Source organism: Microcaecilia unicolor, chromosome 10 (genome assembly GCF_901765095.1).
Source record: "Microcaecilia unicolor chromosome 10, aMicUni1.1, whole genome shotgun sequence".
Taxonomy (NCBI): Eukaryota; Metazoa; Chordata; class Amphibia; order Gymnophiona; family Siphonopidae; genus Microcaecilia; species Microcaecilia unicolor.
In genome coordinates this window covers 166,916,162-166,939,941 of record NC_044040.1, presented here as the reverse complement: position 1 = coordinate 166,939,941, position 23,780 = coordinate 166,916,162, and the positions used below count along the sequence as shown (strand labels likewise).

The window sequence follows — 23,780 nt, the reverse complement described above, 5'->3', positions numbered from 1 at the left end:
GTCAGAAAATATTCTGATTTTATAATTCAAAAGGTCTCTTCCCTATGTCGAAAAAATTGTTTTAGTATCCAGTCCCTATCTGGCTTCAATACAAAAGTCACAATAAGTGTTGCTGGTTTTGAACCCAAATTGTCATCCTCAAGTATTTGCGTGAGGTTTAATGTCTCAAAAACAGCTTCAGTTCCTTCAATCACAGGCTGATCAGTCAATTCCTTTTTGTAAGGCTGTAGATAATAAATTTTTGAGATTGGAGGATTAGCTTGTTCCGGTATTTTTAATATTTCAGACAAATATGTTTTGAAAGTCATTAGAGGTGCCACAGACACCTGTCTTGGAAAACGTATTAAATCGTAATGTTTTTGATGTCTGCTGATTCTCTAATATTTTAATTTTACTCTGCATCCACTTGTTTTCCTTAACTATATTTGTTTGAATTTGTTGGAAAGATTTTATATCTTTGCTGTTGGTTTCAATTTTTTCTTCAATTGTGAAGATTTTCTTTTCCAAGATAGAGACCCTCTCATAAGGAATTTGAACTTGTTGTAGAACCGAAACCAGCTTTTGTGAAAAAGATGTCTCTAGTCCCAATAGGGCTTCCCATATAGCTTCCAGTGTTATAACTGAAGGTTTAGACGGTGAAAAAGACTTACTTAGTGACAATGATTCAGTCGAGAAAACTCCAGGAGGTTCCAACTCCTTCCCCAGCATTGTTACAGCAGAGGCGCCACTGCCATGCTGTGTCATGTCCACATCCTTGGCAGTGATTGGCAATCCGCTGCTCGGGTCTGCCCCCGCCGTAGGGAATGCCATGGTCTCTTCGGACCATGGGAAACCCTGTTCAGACGATCCTTGCTCGGTTGCAGGCATTGGTAGTGGCTTCCTAATCTCGGGGCTGAAAGAGATGTCCACTTCAAGCTGTGGGAGCGGTTCACCTCCTATCACTCCCACCCGCAGCAAAGAATCACAGCGTCCAGAAGTTCCTGGAGTAGCGATGCGGTCCATGGGCCCCACTGTCAGCAAGACAGGTACTGCGGGGCTGGAACGCTGTCTGCCTATTCGTTTAGGCATAAGGTAAGCAGGAAAATATTTCAAATTTAGTATGGAGTCAGCATGAGTCTAGGAGCAGCTTCACAGCGCTCCCTTCATACCGCCATCTTCCTCCAACCAAATGATATTGCCATGCTATATTTTATTGTTATGGCCATTACTACTACTATTTAGCATTTCTATAGCGCTACAAGGCATACGCAGCGCTGCACAAACATAGAAGAAAGACAGTCCCTGCTCAAAGAGCTTACAATCTAATGGCCATGTGCTACTTTCCCCATTAGCGCATGCCATTACTGTGGGAGCCCTTACCACTACCTATTTTAGGAAGTAGTAAGGGCTCTCACGCTATTCCCACAGTAATCAGGTAGTGCATGATAATATGCCCGCACTACCTGATTAGTGCAGGCATGCCTACTCTCCACCTATGGGTACACCTACTACTACTTATCATTTCTAAAGCGCTACTAGACGTACGCAGCGCTGTACACTTGAACATGAAGACACAGTCCCTGCTCGACAAAGCTTACAATCTAATTAGGACAGACAGACAGAACAAACAACAGATAAGGGAATATTAAAGTGAGAGTGATAAAATAAGGGTTCTGAACAAAGTGAATAAGGGTTAGGAGTTAAAAGCAGCATCAAAAAGGTGAAAAAAATATTTTCCAGTGTGGGATTAGCAAGCGCTGAATGGGAAATTACCGCAGGATGTGCTGAGGCATCCTATGGTAGTGCTCTTTTAGCACACGGTAGGCCCATGTTAGGCCTATCGTGCCTTAGTGAAAGGGCCTCTATATTTGGCCTTTCTCAGACCAGTTAAAATGGCATGCTGTCTTCTAGCTGGGTTAAACAGGGGAGAGTATTTACTTTGTGGAGTAAAACAGTACAGGTATACTTGATTTTCAAAGATACATATTTTATTTTGTCTTGTTTAGCAACTCAAACAAATAAAAGGTACAAATGAACATTGTGTTTTTAGCATACAGCCATACATTTTGAGTGCTAATTTTCAAAATGAAATAGTTTAGTTGGTTTCCTTTATGAACACTGGCTATAATGTACACAAACGTGGAGGGAATCTGGCCAGGTCAGGGGTGGCCTCAAATAAGGATCCTCTTAAGAAAAAGAGCACAAACCACAGAGCTGTTTCAAGGCAAGTTTAATTTCACTTACCCATAGAAAGACACAGGTTCAATATACGCTGGGCCTAGATGCAATGGGCAAATATTATTTTATTTTATGTATTTACACATATTGTATATTGGTCAGATTATAATCAATGTACAGTAGAAACATACAAATAGACATACAAATCCCATCATTACAAAATTCAATGCATAATTACATAGAATAAACTTCCTCAAAAAATCCAAGCTTCCTACCATTTATAGAAATATTTTATATCAGCTATACATGAAGGGATGAGGGAACAAATTCCATAGCCTGGGACCTGCTACTGAAATGGTCTAATCACAAGTACAGGTTCTTTTTAGATTGTAAGCTCCTTTGAGCAGGGACCGTCCTTCTTTGTTAATTTGTACAGCGCTGTGTAACCCTATAGCGCTCTAGAAATGTTAAGTAGTAGTACTTTTTGTATATTGGTAGAAGGGAACCATTTATATATTTAATTTTAATATAATGATTTCTTATCTGCTTAACCATATACAGGCTCAAAGCAGAATAGAATCATAATTGCCAAAACAAGCAACACAAAATCATATACCATATAAGAAATATAATAATACCCCAAAGGCAGACAGTATGGGCCCCCAAATAATGATATTATCATCTTATCTTTATATCTTAAAGAGCCAGATCTTCAGAGAACATTTGAAGACCATTTATTCTTGGACATTATCTTCAGATATCATGTTACAATAGCACAGAGCCCTATAATTTACAATCCTATCATATGCTCCTTCAGGGGCAGCAGAGCACCTTTTTGGTTAGAGAGGCTGAACAAATCAATCTTCCCCACCCTAGGCTTTCTGATTGCTGTTGCTGTGTTGGGCAAAATATTGATAGGACCATGGCCCCCATGAACCACCCCATTTCCTTACCTATGTGTTTCAAATATGCAAAGATCTTTTGGAGATGGAAATCTCAGTTTGCAGATATTAGTCGATTGCAGTGGTCTCAGTGGAATATCTAAATCCAATATTAAAACCATGTAGCAAGGAGCAATTATTCTAGATTGTAAAGGAAACCAATGCAAATGAATAAAAACAAGGGGTAGCTTTTTCTCATCTACAGCTCCCTTAAAATCAGCTTGGCAGCAGTATTTTGTAAAACTTGTAACATGGCCAAAAGCTTTAGTGATGCACTATATTACAACCATCAAAATTCATTTTTCCATATAAAAATATGAAGCTGAACAGATGTGCGATTGCTCATCTCTGGTATCATTGTGGTACAAAATGTTTTCATATCTCCAGTTGCTAGTATTGTTACTAAAATTCATCTGTGGGAGCTAGTTTCTGCGTTCTGTGTGTTTTGCTTAAGCCGTCTTGAGGCCAGCATTCCAACTCTTCAAGGTGAAGGTTCGGTTGCTCCCAGTTCCCTCTTGATGGCATTAATCAGTAGCTGTGTAACACAGGGAAAAATTGTTTGCCCTGACTCGGTGCCCTGTTTCCCTTCCAATGAATGATCTCTTTTCATTTAATTGGAAATGTGCCATGCTGCAGGTTTTAATTTAAGCATGGCTTTGTCCCACATGTCACATACTTCCACTGAGATTTTGGTTCAGCCTTTTTACAAACTCAGAGGACGTTAATCATAGTCTTTTGAAAGACAAAAGGTATTGAATATTGAGTGTTTGGAATGTGAATCAACCTACTTAGCATTCTGAATTGGTATTGTTTTGGAATGGCAATAGGGACTCTTGGCTGAATCTGGCTTTGCTGTAGAAGCTATGGGCCTGCTGTGGAACTAGGAAAGTGATGTCTTAAGATTACTTTCAAAGTAGCTCTTAAAACAGCACTTCACATAAGTGACCTGAATGATGGCTAGTCTGAAATATAAACTAATGCTATGGCACTGAATTATAGAATGATATGCCTTAAGGAAGTGAAGTCACCAGAAAAGATGGTCTTTTTGTGGTTAGTTACAGCTGATGATTGACCTACAGCAACTTGTGGAGGTACTGAGGGGGAGGAAAGAAGGGCCTAGAGCACAAGCAAGGAGGGACTAGAGACGGTCTCACCCTTCAGGAAAATTCCTCAGATCCAATACTGAGGAAACTCCTCCTGCAAAAGACCTCCATGCCCCAGGCACTGTGGGTTAATCTAGAAAGAGGGAATGGCAAATGCATTTACATTGGTGTGATATACCCGGTCTCCTTCACAGACAGAAGAAATGGGTAGAGATTTAATTGAAGACATTCAAAATATAGCTATGAAAAGGGAAGTATTACTAATAGGTGATTTTAATAAGCCAGATGGGGTTATTGCAGGGTCTTTTAGAAGCAGGGAGATCCTGGATTCTCTACAAGGAGAAGTATTCCAGCAGTTGATAATGGAATCCATGCAGGATGGGGCCATACTGAACGTAATATTTACTAATGGGGAGAGTGTTTCAAAAGTTCATTCAAAGGTGAAGGTTCTAGACTTCAAAAAAACTAACTTTATTCAGGTGGGGGATTACCTCAAGGAATTGCTATGTGGATAGGAATATCTGGAAGAAGTTGGAAAACAGTGGGCAAAATAAACCTTTCTGCAAGGAAAGTAAATAAAAGTAAGAGGAAAAGGAGGTTGATTTGGTTCTCAAAAGTAGTAGCTGAAAAGGTAAGGAAAAAGAGGTTAGCCTTTATAAACTACAAGAGATCATAAAAAGAGGAAGACATGACAATATCTGGAAAAGCGAAGAGAAGCTGGTAGAGTAGTCAGGAAAGCAAATGGAAGAAAATATAGCTCATACAGTAAAATGGGGGGGAGAGGGCCAAGACATTTTTTAGATATGTTAATGATAGAAGGAACTGTAAAAGTGGCATTGTGAGACTCATAGGTGAAGGGGGGGGGGGGGATATGTAGAAACTGATAAAGAGTCCTAAAGTGACTGACTGGGATAGGAACTGGTTGAGTGGAAGGTGACAGAGGGTAGTGTTAAATGGAGCTCATTCTGAAGAAAAGGATGTTACCAGTGTTGTTCCGCAAGGTTCAGTTCTTAAGCTGGTTTTTTAATATTTTTGTAATTGATATTGCTGAAGGGCTGTCTGGTAAGGTTTGCTTCTTTGCAGATGATACCAAAATCTGCAATAGGGTAGACACCCCTGATGGTGTGGAGGGCATGAGGAAGGACTTAGTGAAGCTAGAAGAATAGTCAGAAATTTGGCAGCTTAGATTTAATGCTAAAAAAAAATGCATGGTCATGCATTTGGGCTGCAAAAATCCGAGGGAATGGGTGAAGAACTTTTGTGCACAAAAGAGGAGTCGGACTTGGGTGTGATCGTATGTGATGATCTTAAGGTGGACAAACACATAGAAAAGGCTACGCTGAATGCTAGAAAGATGCTTAGGTGCATAGGGAGAGGAATGGCCAGTAGGAAAAAGGAGGTGATGATGCCCCTGTATAAAAGTCTGGTGAGACCTCATTTAGCATATTGTGTACAATTCTGGAAACCGTACCTTCAAAAGATATAAACAGGCTGCAGTCTTGCGGCACCTTATGCCTGGAACCGACTTCCTGAGCCCATACGTCTAGCTCCATCTCTACCTGTTTTTAAATCTATGCTGAAAACCCACCTTTTCACTACTGCCTTTGGCTCCTAACCCTACTCATTTGCCCTCCTTCTCTCCTGTTCCTCTTTACCAGTAATTCCCTTGCCCGTAAATGTCTTGTCTGTCTGTTTTTACCTAGATTGTAAGCTCTTTGAGCAGGGACTGTCTCTGTGTGTCTCATGTTCAGCTCTGCGTATGCCTGGTAGCGCTATACAAATGTTATTAGTAGTAGTACTAAAATGATCAGTGGTCTTCGTCATAAAGGGTATGGGGACAGACTTAAAGATCTCAGTATGTATACTTTGGAAGAAAGGTGGGAGAGGGGAGAAATGATAGAGAAATTTAAATACTTACGTGGCATAAATGTACTGGAGGTGAGTCTCTTTCAATTGAAAGGAAGTTCTGGAATGAGAAGGCATAGGATGAAGGTGAAAGGGGATAGACTCAGGAGTAACCTGAGGAAATACTTCTCCATGGAAAGGGTGGTGAATTAGTGGAATGGCCTCTCAGTGGAAGTGGTGGAAACGAAAACAGTATCTGAATTCTAGTGAGCTTGGCACAAATACATAGGATCTCTAAGGGAGTAATAGAGAGAATAGATGGCATGGATGGGCAGACTGGATAGACCACATGGTCTTTATCTGCCTAAATGTTTCTCTGTTTCTGTGGCGCAAAGCCCAAGAGTAAAAAGCACAACAGATTTTGCAGCAATGTGGGCAGTTTGCAAATCAACCCCTATTGAGCATCAGAGCACAAGTAGCTTATTTAGAATATTGTATCAATACATAGAAACTCAAGCATATGGAGATAAACTAGCACTAATGATGTGTGATTTGATGGAGAAGAATGCAAAAGAGTCTTCACACCTCTGCCATCCACCCCCACCTCTCCTTAGCATTGGTTGCCAGACACAGTTGGGGGACAGTGGAATCAGCACTAGGTACCTAGAATTTGGAACAGTTCTTAACTGGGCAGTTCTCTGTACCACATTATAGGAGGGGGAACAAAACTGGCACTTGTCCACTGTTTGCCTGATCCTGGAATGTTGATTCATATCGTGTGCTGGGCATCCAGTATTCTTAGTGTGGTTTGTTTCCATCTTCAGCCTTCCTGAGCAGCCAGCATTTCCCTCAGCTGTTGGCTGCTTGGGTTGGGGACAGAGGGAAGAGGAGACTACCTAACCACATTGGGTGCCCCCTGGGATGTACATGGATGTCAGGGAGAGTTGTGATATCTGAGATCCCAAATGAAAAAATATGCAGTTGGATCAGGCATTATTACCAATGTCTATGAAATGTGAGGAAGTCTGTTCCATTCCTGCCTCCAGCCCTCAGGATTGGTGGGTGTGAGTGAGCAAGTGATTTGCATACAACTCTGTGCTTAGCCATCCCAAGTTGTGCCTAGCAAAGCTTTTTACCAGGTTTGTCTAGATTTCCAAGGCTGATGGGGACTTTATGGTACACACCTCCACTAGCTGAATTAGGTGGAGATCCTTCTGCAGTCATCAATCTGGTAGCAAGGGGCTGCTACATTCAGCATGGTGAGAAGTGAAAAGAAGAGGAACAAGGGATGGCATGGTGTGGGCGGATGGTGAAGATGAAGACATCACCACAAGGAAGAGACTAGTGTAACTCATATTTGGGTTTACCAGCTTGTAGATTACATACTCTGTAGATTTCCCAGAATGCGACAGCATGTCTCTTGGCAAGTGTCTCCCAATTCACCCATATTACTTCCATTTTAAAAAAGAGCTGCACTGGTTAGCTATTCAGTGGAGAGTAATGTTTAAAATCTTAATGTTTATCCATGAAGTCCTGAACGATGATGCTCCTTTGGTGATTAACAATTCTTTAAGGATTTATAGACCGGTCCATGAATTACGCTTGGCTGACAAATGTTTGCTTGATGTTTTCTCCTTCCACCAGCTATGGTTGAATAAATATCGTTCCTCTATATTTTATATTGAAGGTTCTGTATTATAGAATGTTCTCCCAATAGGGTTACATAAGACGGCTTCAATTATTCAGTTTAGAATATAGCTAAAAGCATATTTGTTTGCCTGAGCCTTTGCTGCAGTTTAATCTTCTTGGATATTTTGGAGTTTATTTCACTGAGCTTTTGCTGATCATACTTTGTTGCTACAAGTTTCATGCAATTTAAACTTATTTTTATACTTTGTTTTTATGTTGAATTTGTATATTTTAGTATGTATGTTTTATTGTCAACCACCTAGAATTGTCAGATAGTGCGGTCTATACAAATTTAATACATAAATTCTCAGGCAACCACCTTCACTCCAATCTTAGTTGTCTACTGACCTTTGGTTAGCTCTGGCAACACTGCCAGTATATTCAGTGCTTAATGGCAACAGATGCCTAGTAACATGCAGCTCACAATACTATTCTGACAAGCGTCTACAGTGCATCTCGTTGGAAGAGTATTGTGATCATAAAGATCTTTCTAAAGATCAGTCTCATATTCACTAAAGTGAGTCCTCAAGAGTATGTTCTCTTGGATACAACACTTTATGACCCCTGAGGCAGGCACTTAGTTCCAAAACACGGTGCCGTGTCGGGCATTGCATGTTCTTGCATGTATCAGCAATAAAGTGTTTTTATCATTGTTGATCGTCCCACATCCCTGGTTTTCCTCAAGCCTTCTCCAACTTCCCATTCTTGTCTACTAACTAACCTGTTAAGTGCCACAGAATATCAGTGGATAGCCCCACACAAGCAATTTAACCAGCAAGGAGCTGTTTCTGGCCAGTTAAATCATTTTAAATATTGACCTCCACATTTCAATTGGTTTATTTACTATATATGTGGACACAATAAGACAGGGGTATGCAAGCATGCTTCTCGTGAGCCACAGCTCAGTTGGGTTTTCAAGATTTCAATCATGAATATGCATGAGATTGATTTGCATGTACTGCTTCCATTGTATGCAAATCGATCTCATGCATATTCATTGTGGAAACCTTGAAAACCTGACTGGGGTTGTGGCCTTCAAGGACCATGGTTGCCCCCCTCTTCATTAAAAGTAAATACCACCTGGACCTTGTAGCAGGATCTTAGTAAACTCTGTTATATTTAGCACATATAGTACATCTGCCATTGGATGTGCTCAATGTAGCACAGATTTAGTACATAGTTACCTTTATAGGAAGTTCTGCATTTCTATATATATTGTTCTACACTTCTCCTAGTTCTTTGAAGAGGTTGTATGCTTTCGATTTGCGGTAGCTTTCATATATTTAAGATCGTCCCAACTGCCCCCCCCCCCCCCCCCCATTCAGCTAAAATAACCTGCCTGTTTTTATAATTTGAGTTTGCTATTGCAATTATGTAGCAATTAAAGTTCTATGCAAATAAACATTTAACATTGCAATTTTGTATAATGAATCAAATTAACTTTATGATGAAAACATAGACATACGATATCTCATTTAGTAGACTGTTCCATTCTGTAATTAGGTTAAGCTAGATCAGCAGTGCTCATGTGTAATTATCTGAAATGGAATGAACATATAAAATTAAGACATGTTATTTTTTTCGGTTACTTAGGTTGTGTGAAATGCTTCAAATAAACTCAGAAATGGATTCTGCCTATATCTTGGAAACTCTGGCTGGTAACTTCATGGATGTGGTTCAGTACAATAATGACAACAGAGCCTTTGAGGTAGGCAAATGCAAAAGAAATACGGATAGACTCTAATGCAGTGGGTGAAAAAAGAATCAGAAAGAAACTGGAGAAATTAATCAAGGGGCCTTTTTTTACTAAGCTGCGTTAGTTGCTAGAGCGTGCCTAATGCATCTTAAAAGGGCATACCATGGGATGCATTCAGGCGTCCTGCGACTCTAGAGAGCTGCATGTGAACTGGGTTAGCAGGAATCCCCTCCAGGTTTATGGGAATCCCGCAGGGATGGACGCAGGAACTGCGGGGTTCCTGCAAAAGTGTAGTGCCAGGCCAGCCTACCTATCCTTTCCTTGTGTTTCTAAGCTAGCTTAGCAATTGCAATAGCACTAAAAAAAAATAATGGATACGGTTGATAGCATTGAAATCCCCATAAGCACTGAGAGGGGAAGTTGTCAACATGGGCTACTGTTAAGTTGGGTTATTTTACCACAAGTCGGGTTATTTTAGTACAGGGGATGGGCGGGGATGGAAGAGATTACTTGTGGGGGGCGGGTTAGATTCCAGTGGGAATGGGCGGGGATGGGTGAAATTTCTGTTCCCATGCAACTCTCTACTCTAATACAAGCGCTAAAAGGAGGGGGCTTATCAGGAGACAGAGAGTAGGCATTCCTGCACTAAACAGTTGGTTCATCTACATTAGTGCACGCTAACTGGTTAGGGCAGGATTACCACATAAGCCCTTGATGCCTAAAAAATGGATGGTGGTAAATACTCACATGGCACATCGATCATTTTACAGCTGAGAAAGATCCTCACAAGGGCACGCTAAGGCAACTTTTTACCACAGCTTAGTAAATGGGCCCCTAAATTTGCTGATTACACAGGTCCTGATATTCATCCAGCAGTGATCAGCGTTTTTCTGACTGCCACTGGCGTTAAACCTGGAAATTCAATGGCGGGTCATATCCAGACCCCAGTACTGAATTTCCGGATTACGGTTTAAATTTTTTAATCTACCTCCCCCTCCCCTCAAAAAAGCATGTTAGGATCCACCACACTGCCCCTCCCCCAGCTTCCATCTACATCAGAGGTTCTCAACCCAGTCCTCGGGACACACCTAGCTAGTCAGGTTTTCAGGATATCCACATTAAATATACATTAGATAAATTTGCATGCACGACCTCTGTTTGTTTTATGCAGATCATGCATATTCATTGTGGTTATACTGAAAACCTGACTGGCTAGGTGTGTCCCGAGGACTGGGTTGAGAATCCCTTCTCTACAGATATTTCCAAATTAGTGTACCAACAGAGAGATACTGACAGCCCCCAGTATTTTCTGAGAAGAAAAACAAGTAGATTAGATACAGTTCAGTAGGAAAGGGGTCCATATTTTGTTCCATTTACCCAGAGCCATCCTATTCTCTGCTGTCAAAAAGCTCCATTTCACAAACTTACCATAATTTGTGAACCCACTTAGCCACAGGGGGAGCTGTCGCCACCTCACTACATGCTATTTTTAACCAACTTCTGTGCAGAGGCTGAAAGAGGAGAAAGACACTCGTTATAGTTTTTGCCTGTCATCTGTTGTCTCAGTGAAGTCACAAAATCAAATTTAGAAATAGTTGGTTGCATGCCTTGCCAGTATCCACAAATCCTGGAGGCATAGCACTGCCTAATGAAAGGGGGGAAATATAGTCATTGGTGTTTGAACAATATGAATATTCTGAAAGTGTGTTGCTTCTGAGGGGTTCTTAAATGGTTCTGAAAAAGTGAATTAGAATTCAGAGACAGGAAGCTACTTTAGCCTATAGCTCTAGTGTTCTGGAATTCTTAACCTGGGTCCGTGAGTAGATTTCAGGGGCTACATGAACTGGATTGGGGAAAAAAATTACAACTTTAACTTCTGACTGAAATTTAACTTTTCAAAAATTTAACATACCATTAAAAAAAGTAAAACCAGAATACATTTGGTTGTATGAAGTATCTTTTTCTCCAAATGTGTGCCATTGATAAACATATATTTGTTATATTTTAATAATTTGATAACTGTATTTGAGAATAAGTGGTTTCTTTTGTAATACAATCTATATATTTTATTTTATGCCTTTAAATGCATTTACTTCCTCTTGATGCATCCATGTTCCTGAGGTTGCCCCGTGGTGATTCGAAGGAGCCTCCTGGTCACAAGTTCTACTTTTGTCTGCCAGTTTTGAACTTCCTTGTGACTTCCAGTCCAGTGATCTATGTCTGGCTTTTGAGACCCATTAGGAGGTTTCACCATAGTTACCCCTGGACACCTGAACTCCTGCTTGTCCTTCCTGTGGGCTCACTTCCTCTGTGTGTCAAGCCTCTGTTTGGAGGCAAGGAACTTCCTGCTTCTGTCCTGCTGGTGGTGACTCATCAGTGAGTTCCTTTATAAGGAAGGCCTGTGCTTGTAGTCAGGGCCTTGGCATGGTGTCATTGTCTGGTGTCATGCCCAGAGGCCGACAGGTTAGTTAGTGTGTTGCTGCGCTGCTTCTAAGCCTGTCTTCTGTGTGGGCTTGCCCTTCTGCCTAGTACCTGTGGGCTTCTTGCCCTTCTGTGTGGGCTTGCCCTTCTGCTTAGTACCTGTGGGCTTCTTGCCCTTCTGTGTGGGCTTGCCCTTCTGCTTAGTACCTGTGGGCTTCTTGCCCTTCTGTGTGGGCTCGCCTTTCTGCTTAGTACCTGTGGGCTTTTTGCCCTTCTGTGTGGGCTCGCCCTTCTGCTTAGTACCTGTGGGCTTCTTGCCCTTCTGTGTGGGCTAGTGCCCTTCAGTTCCCAGTACCTGTGGGCTGCTTGCCTTTCTGCGTGGGCTGCTAGCCTTCTGCCTTTAGTCTGTGTTTGCAGCCTGCCCTACTCCTTGCTTGTATATTCTGTGTGCACATCCTGAACCTTGTATATCCTGTGTGCACATCCTGGTCCTTGCTTGTTCGTCCTGAGTCCTGGTTTTGGCTAGCTAGTGTTATCCGGCTTTCCGCTCTGCCTAGCTGCCATCTTCCCTGTGTGCACATCCTGATCCTTGTATATCCTGTGTGCACATCCTGGTCCTTGCTTGTTCGTCCTGAGTCCTGGTTTTGGCTAGCTAGTGTTATCCGGCTTTCTGCTCTGCCTAGCTGCCATCTTCCCTGTGTGCACATCCTGATCCTTGTGTATCCTGGGTGCTCATCCTGGTCTTTGCTTGTTGGTCCTGAGTCCTGGTTTTGGCTAGCTAGTGTTATCCGGTTTCCCGCTCTGCCTAGCTACCTTCCGTCCCGTGTGTCTACCTTGTACCTTGCTTGTATATCCTGTGTGCTTATCCGGATCCCTGCTTATGTATCCTGATTCCTGTATCTGTCTAGCTAGCGTGTATCTTCTGGGGGATTTATCCTGTTACCCGCCTCGACCTAGCTAGTGGGTTTGCCCTGTGGGTATTCCCTGTCTCCCCTTCTTCCTTGCTTGCATGTCTGCTCTAGTCCCTGCTCCTGATAAGCTTCTGTCTGTCTAGTCTGTCTGATGTGCCTGGCTTAGCGGCTGCATGCAGCACTTAGTGCAGTCTAGTAATGTTCCCCTGTGTTTCCTAGACCCGAGGTGGGTCCTCTGGATCTTCAGTTCCGGCCTTGCCCTACAAGTCCTGTCGGCCGCCCGCACGCTAGAGCTCAACTCTAGCGGAAAGGTGGCTAAGTACAGGTGAAGCAGTTCCTGTTCTGCCGGTTCAGTTGCCTACTTCCAGTCCAGAGTTCTGGTCCGGTCCTTCCGGACGTCCAGTTCCAAGACGGTCTTGCCTGCCTCTGCCGCTCCACAGCAGGGGCCCAAGGGCTCACAATTCCCAGTGCTGCCTTGAGGACCTGACAGTATGCCAAGGCCCTCGAGAACGCGACACTGTCTACTCACAGATCCATTCAGTGCTTCAAGTCCAGGCTTTACATCCCTCTCTCTCTCTGTAGAGCAGTCCATTCTCCTATACTGAAGATTCCATATAAGAACATAAGAGTAGCTATTCTGGGTCAGACCAATGGTCCATCTAGCCCAGTATCCTCTTTTCCAAACAATGGCCAAGCCAGGTTACAAGTACCTGGCAGAAATCCAAATTGTGGTAACACTCCATACCTCAAATCCCAGGGCAAGCAGTTGCTTCCCATATCTGTCTCAATAACAGACTATGGACTTTTCCTCCAGGAATTTGTCCAAACCTTTTTTAAACCTAGATACGCTAACTGCTGTTACCACTTCCTCTGTCAAAGAGTTTCAGAGCTTAACTATTCTTGAGTGAAAAAATATTTCCTATTTGTTTTAAAAGTATTTCCATGTAATTTCCTCGAGTGTTCCCTAGTCTTTGTACTTTTGGAACGAGTAAAAAATTGATTTTCTTCTACTCGTTCTACACTACTCAGGATTTTGTAGATCTTAGAGCAATGGCTGACTGCTTGTGCAAAGCAGACCTCAGGGTTATGTGCATATGTCTGCTCTGTGACTTACAGTTGATAAATTAAAGCAGGATGCACACTACACAGCTATCTGTTTTTTTTAAAGCTATGACAAACATTACCCCTCCAACTGCAGAACACTGCAAAGTAGCACATACAAACCTTCAAACTAAGAAATTTGTTTAAATAAATTGTAGACATAACAACTGAACCCCCTGACCAAGTTTATAACTAGCCACTTGTCATTTTTAGTAACTGGGGTGTGTGGGGCGGGGGGGGGCAGAGGGGGAAATGTGGGCGTGGTGGAATTAGAAGTCTGTGCCAGGGAACACAGTTAGTTAATGGGATGTCTAGGGTTCTGTTGAATGTTAAATATTGGTGCAGGCCAGAGGGTTTGCCAAGGCTGACAAAGCACTGATTTAAGGGCCAGTTGAATAGCCATCTCTCTGTCTCTAATTAAAACCGCATGGTGTATTTTGTCATGGCAGGAAGTGTAGTTTGAATGTCTTCAGTGTTTATGTAAAGTGGAAAATCTACAGGCACATAAACAGGGTATCAGAAAACCCACAAGAAAATATTTTATGTTCTTGTTTCTGGCAGGGGTCAGATAATCGGTTATAGTCTTTCCTAAAACCCTCTTTCCTTATTTTTTTTTTCAGTGATCCATTAAGCATTCCCAATAAAACTTTTATATTTTTTGCCCAGGGCCTTCTTTCATACGAGGGCCCTGTTTCCTTATCTCTAGTTCTTTCCAGCAAATATTTAGCTGTTCAGCCTTATGCTTTTTCACCTTGTAAATTGGAAGCAAATACCTTTAATTCAGTTGAATCTGTATGCTTTATTTTTCTTTTAGAAAATGCAGTGTTCATGTCAGTTCAGAGGGGATTTGTTTCATCTGTTTCGGCCCAGTTAAATTTGCTCCTAGAACTCAATGATAGTATTGTGCCCTAGAGCAGAAATCCCAGGACACTTCCTTAGTGAAATGGGGAAGAAAACCCAGAGATGCCAAGTTACTCAATTCCAGGGTGGAAATTTTTAGCCACTCCTGGTTTTGAGCTTACATCCCCAAGTGCCTGATCCTGTCCATTGAAAGCAGTACTGCAAGGTCCATAATACACCAGGATGGGGTAGGCAGAAATCCAGGACTGTCATAAAATCTCCAGTCTAGAATTGGGTAACTTGGCATCTCTGTAAACCCAATGTCGCTACTAGTTACTTGTCAGTGTGCTAGGATGCATAAGAAGAATTTATCTCATGACTTGTCTGTTTTTAGGCCAAGACCAAGTTTCTGAATCATGAGCTAAGGTTGGTTTAGTTAGCCTTTCAGCTGACACTGAATACCTATAAAACACTCAGACAGGGGGTGTTTATGCCCTGCCACCCAATCCCCACTGGAGACAGAAAACTGTTGGACAAACTGGGAAGATAATGCCTTCCATGTAAAAAGAGAGGTATTGCAAGCAGGATAAGAGATAATGTTACCTTTGCTTGCTGACAGCTTACCTTAAGTGCTGCATTCAGTTCTAGAAGTTTTACCCATGTAAGAACCTTGAAAACATGGAAGCAATTCAGTACAGGGAGGTTTAAGGACTTCAAAATATACTTGGAGGAAAAAGTATGAACAGAAGACTATGATAGAACTGCAGTAAAATGTGGCCTTAGTATGTGCTTACGCAGGTCATTCCCACATGCCAAGGCTATTTTTTCTGCATGGGTCAAATGGCTGAATTTTTGCTTTTTTCAATTAATGGCCAACACACCAATTTTCCCATTATCGTATCACCATTAGCACATGATCCCCTACTGCCACCTATTTTGTAGGTGGTAAGGGTTCATGAGCTAATTGTTTAGCCTAGAACACACCTACTCTCCCCCAGACCTGCCCTCAGCGTTAAAAAAAAAAAAAAAGAAAAACTATTTTTTACCACATGGGTAGCACGCTTCGATGCCAGAGCATGCCCCACGGTAAGGCATTTTATGCTTTGGGAAGCATGTGTTGGTGCTTACTGCAGCTTAGTAAAAGGGCCCCTCAGTTATTTATTGCGTTTCTAATAGGGATGTGCATAGACACACATTTTGAGGATTGCCATTAGATTTTTCAATTATTTATTCATTCATTATTGTATCCCACATTATCCAAAACCAAGTTTTGGTTCAACGTGGCTTACAGTTATCAGTTAGAAGAAGTTACATTCTTTTGCAATTTATTTGTTACATTTATATCCCACATTTTGCCACCTATTTGTAGGCTCAATGTGGCTTACATAGTACCGGAGAGGCGTTACAGACTCCGGTGTAAACAAATACAAAGTGATGTTGTGGTAAGATAAAGTTCATGTGGCACAGCCACGCTAGGGAATCGTACAACGGAAGAGTTGTGTTATGTCCATTACGTTCTTTAGTTTTGTTGTGTTGCAGAGATTAGGCATTTATGTTGGATCGGTAGGGTATGCCTTTTTAAACTTTGCAATTATCATTACATTACAATCAGTGTTTGCCATTTGTATCATGAGTAATTAACCATAACATTTCTTGAAGGGATACGTTTTTAGGCCTTTCCTGAACATTAGATATTCGTTAATGTGTTACATGTCTTAATTTGTAGGTTTCTGTGCTTAAAATTGATTTTATATGCACTAACATTTAAAGGTGCCTAAATGAAGCTAAAACGTACTAACAAATGCACATCCCTAGTTTCTAATTAAGTACAGGAAGATGACATGTTCCATATAAAAGACATTCAGGGACATGATTTAAAATTGGAGGAAAGGACTCAGAAGAAATAGAAGAAAACATTTTATGAGAGGATGATAGAGAGCCTGAGAAGGTGAGAGGAAATACGAGGAAACATTTTTTGACAGGATGATACATATACACATATCAACAGAGGTTAGTAGTCAAGCAAAGCCATGACTAAACTGAAGTACACAATACAAAAGCATAATAATAAGGATATGGAATAAGTGATAAAAGTATTTAGCTCTATGGTCTAAGCGTTAGGTATGTCTACGGCGGGAAATGCCTCGGGCTTGCACCACTAGCCAGACACTGGGATTGATTATTGCACTTTTTTGCCCTCTCTTTTGGATTTGTTCTATGTCTTATACAACAGAGGACTCCTGAGGAAGGCTTAAGAGCCGAAACACGGCCCATGTTGGGTAAAGTTTTGTCTGGGAATGTGCATTTGTGTGATTGTGAATAAATATTTTATTTGTCATCTTGGATCATCCTGTGGCTTGGTCATTCCCACTCTTAAGTTCCTTTGCTGTGTTTTGTAGTATTGGTTTTCCCTTTCTTTGTGGGCTTCCTACTGACTGCCAGCTGCAACTACTGCCTGGGTAGTATTCACATCCCCTGGGGAGGAGGAATCTCAGTCATCTCATTGGTGACACTTAGTGATAAGATATAGGATCTATATTAAGCCAGGTGATATAGTCATGGTTTATGCCCTCCTGACTGAGGAGTGTCTCTTTGATGGATAGATTGAGTAGGGAGATAAGTATAAAAACATGGGAATATGAACTTATAGCCCAATGATCAAAACTCCGCTGCTGCATGGAACAGCACCAGAGTTTACTGGCACAGCAGTGCCCTAAACTAACTCCCTCATGATGAAAACTAATAGTATGCAAATGATAGACACGCTATTAGCTTCCATCATGAGGGAACAAAGCAGGCGGATGGTGACTGGCACATGCATTCAAAGGTTGTGTGTTAAAGCAAAACTTTTGAACATATGCCAAGACGCGAGCTGTCACTGACAGCCCTTGGGGGTCCAGTGGACCCCTGGACCCCCCCCCCCCCCACATACACAAATACAAAAAACATCCTGGTGGTCCAGTGGGACCCCTGTCCTCCTGCCCCTCACTCCCCCCCAGCTGCCGCAGGTCCAGTGTGACTTGCGACACGGGACCCAACTTGACCCTCCCTCCCTGAAAGCTTTCCCTGGTGGACTAGTAGTTGGGGGGGGGGGTCCTCCTCCTCCTCCTCCCAACTCAACCACCTCCTCAGTACCTTCAAAGTTGGAGGAGGAGGGACTAGTACTACCTCCCCATCAGCAGACACCACCTCAAAATTGTGACACCCTGCCCTGAGCTGGGCTTAACTTCACATATATTTGATGTCTTTTAAATGCCTGAGTTGAATTCCCCCACCTTATCCTAGACAAGAATACATTTTATCATTAAAACAAACTTCTTTGCAAGTGCAGAGGCAAAGTTAATTCCACACTAGCAGACATCAATTACAACAAGAGGGTAACCTAGTGGTTAGAGGAAAGGGATTGGAATTTTAGATTTAAGAATAGTAGCTGAGGGCAAATGTGATAGAGTGAGGAGGTACAAGGCAAGGAGACTTTACAAGCACAGCCAGACTATGGTTTAAAAGTGAACAAAACTCAAATTGTGGAGATCAAAATAACAAAAAACGTACAGAAACATGAACCTCTCATATGTTATTAGCTCACAATTATCATAAAGTTGCCTAGTGTCCAGTAGCAAACAAAAAGGGGTCTGGTTCCTAACAGACCACAGAAGAGGTCCTGTGCTCAGAATTTGCAAGGTAAAAACTTTTCCTACTTCATTGCAAACTCTCTGATCATTCGAACGTGTACCTTGTGGGTGTACTCTGGAGTCTGCTCCAGGCCTCCCAGTCTTTCCTTAACCCCAGTTTTTTATTTTCCTTGGCTGAACTATGACCGCCTGGCTAAGCTTCCTAAGCCAAGGCTTCCTGTGACTCTGGGAGGAAGTGCTCTTAAGGGGGACTAGCATCCTCCTATATACCTCCCTTCCCCACCCCCACCCCCCATCAGCTAATTATATTAAGGTACAATAGTTATTTCCCTGTGTCCAGAGGGTTTATGATTTTAAGTTTGTACCTGGTGCAATGGAGGGTTAAGTGACTTGCCCACAATCACAAGGCACAACAGTAGGATCTGAACCCTGGCTTCCATGGCAGCTACTCTGACCATCAAGCTACTCCTCCCTGCAGTAGCAGTCTGAAATCGAGGATTCAAATCCTAATGAGGCGCCTTTTGACCTCAGGCAAGTAACTTAACCCCCATTTCCTCAGGTACCAGAAAATATCTGGTGTCCCTGAATGTAACTTGTCTTAAACTACTACTGGAAAAGGCTTAAGCTAAATCCAAATAAATAAATGTTAACCATTTTCAGGAGTGTCAACTTCTATGGTAACTAGCTCTCCTTTTTTTTTTTTCCTACTTTGCTCTCCTTCAGTTTTTTTCTTTGGTTATGTCTAAAGCTCTTTTTATTCCCTGTATTTTTGCCTAGTTTTAAATTAACATACTATACCATGACTATACTCTTAAACAATGAAAGAAGAAAACCTAAACAGTTTGAGACACTGGGTTCTCTCTTGAGCTGATTTCACACTGCTTACTTCCAAATGTGGCATTGGCTCAGGTTTCTGATAGTGAATAACAGGTTAGTGCTTTAATTACATCCCTCGTGGTGATAACGGCAAAATAGGGGAGCTTTCAGAAGTAAAAGCCCTCTCATCCATGTTGACCATTTAAGTAATCTGAACTGGCATTTTAATAGTACTTTGACAGCACATTAATATTTTATCAAAAAATTATAGCAAAGTGCCTGCAAAAGATGATCAGAGACCTCCCTGAGGAGCCACAGGACATAAGTGCTGAAAACTGCCTGACTCGTGTTCCTTTAATCTTTGGAGAAATTAGTAGCCTGGAGGCTATTGAAGGGGGGCAGACTCAAGAAAAATGTCAGGAAGTATTTTTTTCACGGAGAGAGTGGTGGATACTTGGAATGCCCTCCCACGGTAGGTGGTGGAGATGAAAACGGTTACGGAATTCAAACATGCGTGGGATAAACATAAAGGAATCCTGTTCAGAAGGAATGGATCTACTACTACTACTATTTGACATTTCTAAAGCGCTACTAGGGTTACGCAGCGCTGTACAATATAACATAGAAGGACAGTCCCTGCTCGAAGAGCTTACAATCTAATGGACAAATGTACAGACAATCAAGTAGTGGCAGTCAACTGGATCCTCAGAAGCTTAGCCGAGATTGGGTGGCAGAGCCGGTGGTGGGAGGTGGGGCTGGTGGTTGGGAGGCGGGGCTAGTGCTGGGCAGACTTCTACGGTCTGTGCCCTGAAAATGACAGATACAAATCAAGGTAAGGTATACACAAAAAGTAGCACATATGAGTTTATCTTGTTGGGCAGACTGGATGGACTATGCAGGTCTTTTAATGTCGTCATCTACTATGTTACCACGTTACTATGATATAGGTTTAGCCATCTTACATCTCTAAATCAGAAGGTGATAGTCCACCACAGGGATTGCATTAAGAAGTAATGGCATCAGATTTTAAATTCTATAGGATTTCCATATACTCCTCAATTATATCATAAGGACCAATCCAAAAAGCAATGCTTTCAGCATCTAGGAAGCACATCAGAACTTTTAAATCTACACTGTACAGGTGGTGCTTGCATTTTTAAGGGGTAAATTTTTAAAAGGCTTTTTGGACTAGATTCTATAAATGACACTGGGAGATGGATACACCCAAAAGCACACACACAAGGGCTGTCATTGGCGGACATTTGACATTTTCAAAGTCCGCTTCAGGTGCCTGGACAGGTTAGGGAGGGGGAAACTGCTCTACACACACAGAGGCTGTTACACAGAAACAGAGTGGAGGGGGTGAAGGGCAGGTGTTTAGTAAACTGGAGAGGCTGTATGATAAAATGGAGCAAAACAGAGTATAAGTGGCCTGTGGGGCTGTAGAGGGTTATGCAAGAGGTTGCTAGTTAGTAAGTGGTCAGGCCTCACTCATCCTTTGAAATGCCAATCAGCATCACCCACCAACTAATACTCCACATCTTCTTCCTTATTTAGCGGGCATTTGCAGCAGGTTTACATGCAGGTCCGTTCTTTTGGTGCCATCCATACACCTGACACATTTGGAGTATGTCATGAACTCGTGGTTTCTGGTTCCACCTAATGCATGCTCATTCTTTGCACTAAACACACCTCTTTTTGTGGTGAATACATATATGTACCATGCTGCACATGACATGTGTGCTCCTCTTTTCCCTTTACGTAATAGTGCTTAGCATGTTACCAGCTTATGGATGCCCAGATGGAGTTTATGGGCATCCTGTTGGCACCTAACATAATGCCTTCTTAATGTGTAGCACTGCTCATGGCATGGGAGCACATTATTTCCAAAACTCTTTCTGTTAGAAGACCTGAGTCATTCTTCTGCTCCTTACTTTTCCAGACTAGTGTTGCTGACAGACCACCTGAAAGGAATGGCTTGTAGGATCTGAATAAAAGGAATTACTCTGTCTATGGAGCCCCTTTACTAAAGTAGTGGAGGAGTGGCGGACTTTGGTCCTGAGGAACTGAGTTCAATTCTCACTTCAGGCACAGACAGCTCCTTGTGACTCTGGGCAAGTCACTTAACCCTCCATTGCCCCAGGTACAAATAAGTACCTGTATACAATATGTAAGCCACATTGAGCCTGCCATGAGTGGGAAAGTGTGGGGTACAAATGTAATAAAAAAAAATAAAAGTGCAATATGTTTCTGCACTTATTGTTTGTTACTTACAAAAACAAGTGCAAAGTCTGAGGCAATTTGCTGTGTTGTGAAGGGCGGGAGGCAGGGGTGTAGCCAGACTTCAACGGTAGGGGGGTCCAGAGCCGAGGTGAGGGGGCACATTTTAGCCCCCCCCCCCTGCCGCCATTGCCAACACCAACAACTTTGACCCCCCCCCCCTGCCGACGACCCTCTCGACCCCCCACCCGCCGCCTGCTACCTTTGCTGGTGGGTGACCCCAACCCCCGCCAGCCGAAGTCTTCTTCCTTCGTTTGGTTTCTCAGTCTGACGTCAGACTCACAGAAACAGAACGAAGCCCTGCAAGGAAGAACACTTCGGCTGGCGGGGGTTGGGGTCCCCCACCAGCAAAGGTAGCAGGCGGCGGGTTGGCGGCGGGTTGGCGGCGGGACGGGGGGGGTCCAGGGCCAAATCTACGGGGGCCCAGGCCCCCGTGGCCCCATAACAGCTACGCCCCTGGTGGGAGGGTTCAGGAAGGAAGTCCTTGTGCAGGCTGCAGGCGGCCTATGAGTGCTGCCACCACTGCCTGGGCGAAGACTGCAGCTGAGAGGATTTTAAGGTATGGGGGGGGGGGGTAGCAAAGGGGGAAGGAGATGAGGGGGGCAGCATAGGGGGTAAAAAAAAGAAATCCTGGCTAAGCTACTGCTCCTGATAACACATTGAACTTACCACTTCCTTTGGTTACAGCCAGCCAGTTCTCCACCTGCCATGTCACATTCATCTCCCACCCCTACCCACACTTGGCAGCTAGTGTAAGATTTCGTACTACAGTTCTGGTTTTAATGCACAGTAGAGGTGGGTCTGTGCTAACATCTACCATGCAATAAAACCTGTGCTAGTTGCATAACGCAGTAAAAGATTCCCTATGACTCTTGTTTGATAAGGGAATATTATTCAGTCCATGGCAGTCAGCAATTTTTAAGCCACGGACAGAACTGAGCCTGGATATTCAGTGCAGGGCCGTGTATGGCTCTAACATTAATATCTGGGTATGTGCGGTTATCCAGAAGTTAACTGGGCACTGGTCCAGTTAGCTTGGCAGGTAAATGTAGGATGCCTTTTTACTATCCTAATTTTATCTGTTTTCTTAGCTGGTTAGCGGACTGAGTATTGCAGCTCCACCCAAGCTCTACCTATAGACCGGACAGTGTAAGGGCAGTTAGTGCTGATATTCAGCTGCACTGAATAGTTAAGTCCCGCAAAATATCGGTAGATAGGTAGGCACAAGCGATTTAACTGGGAAGGAGACTCCCTAAGGGGTTGATATTTAAAGTGATTTAACCAGGCAACTTAACCAGCTCATTTTCGAAAGTGATCGCCGGCCATCTTCAGACATAAATCGGGATATGGCTGGTGATCTCTCAAAAGCAGCAAAATTGGTATAATCGAAAGGTGCTTTTTGGACACCTTTGCCGCTTTCCCATCACCGAGCTGGCGAAAGTTCAAGGGGGCGTGTCGGCGGCGTAGCAAAGGCGAGACATGGGTGGGCATAGGCGTGGCTACCAGATGGCCGGCTGTCACGGATAATGGAAAAAAAAAAGCAGCGTTAATCAGTATTTCATCGGTTTTACTTGGTCCTTTTATTTTCACGACCAAGCCTCAAAAAGGTGCCCCAACTCACCAGATGACCACCGGAGGGAATGGGGGATGACCTCCCTGTACTCCCCCAGTGGTCACCAACTTCCTCCACACTAAAAAAATAAAAATAAAAACCTTTTTTGCCAGCCTGTATGCCAGCCTCAAATGTCATACCCAGCTCCCTGACAGCAGTACGCAGGTCCCTGGAACAGGTTTTGTTGGTTGCAGTGGACTTCAGGCAGGCGGACCCAGGCCCATTCCTCCCCTACCTGTTACACTTGTGGTGGTAAGTGTTGAGCTCTCCAAACCCTCCCCCCCCCCCCCCCCACTGTACCCAAATAAGTACCTGTATATACTATGTAAAGTGCTTTGAATGTAGTTGCAAAAATCCACAGAAAGGCAGTATATCAAGTCCCATTACCCCCTAAAGTTTTAATGTTACATCTCCTAACTGATGTTCCCAATTACATTTGTAAACCTTATGACTGCAGATTCTTGATACCTATACAAAATTAACACAGATGACTGGCTGTAATCTGCAACTCCAGTTTTATTTTGTGAGGAGTTTTTTTTTTTTTTAATTAGTTATCAGCTCTCATGCTTTTCAGAACTTCTTCCCCACCATACAGTTAGGATCTAGACATCCTCTTGGCATGACACCCAGTTGCATGGCAGTCTCCCTCGAACTCTTATGGTGCATTATGAACATGCAAAAATGTATTTTTCTGTGGATTGGATTTTTTTTGTTTTTGTTTTCCCAAGTCTGCCAC

The 23,780-nt window shown here is 42.8% G+C and overlaps 1 protein-coding gene across 1 annotated transcript in view; it reads left to right on the top strand.

Moving 5' to 3' along the window:
* The window catches only part of LOC115478721 (putative serine protease K12H4.7), a 104,648-nt gene that overhangs the window by 55,092 nt on the left and 25,776 nt on the right, over positions 1-23,780 (top strand). The window contains exon 5 of the mRNA XM_030216277.1: positions 9,329-9,443. Within this exon, the coding sequence (XP_030072137.1) occupies positions 9,329-9,443 (115 nt within the window). The remainder of the gene's footprint in view (positions 1-9,328; positions 9,444-23,780) is intronic.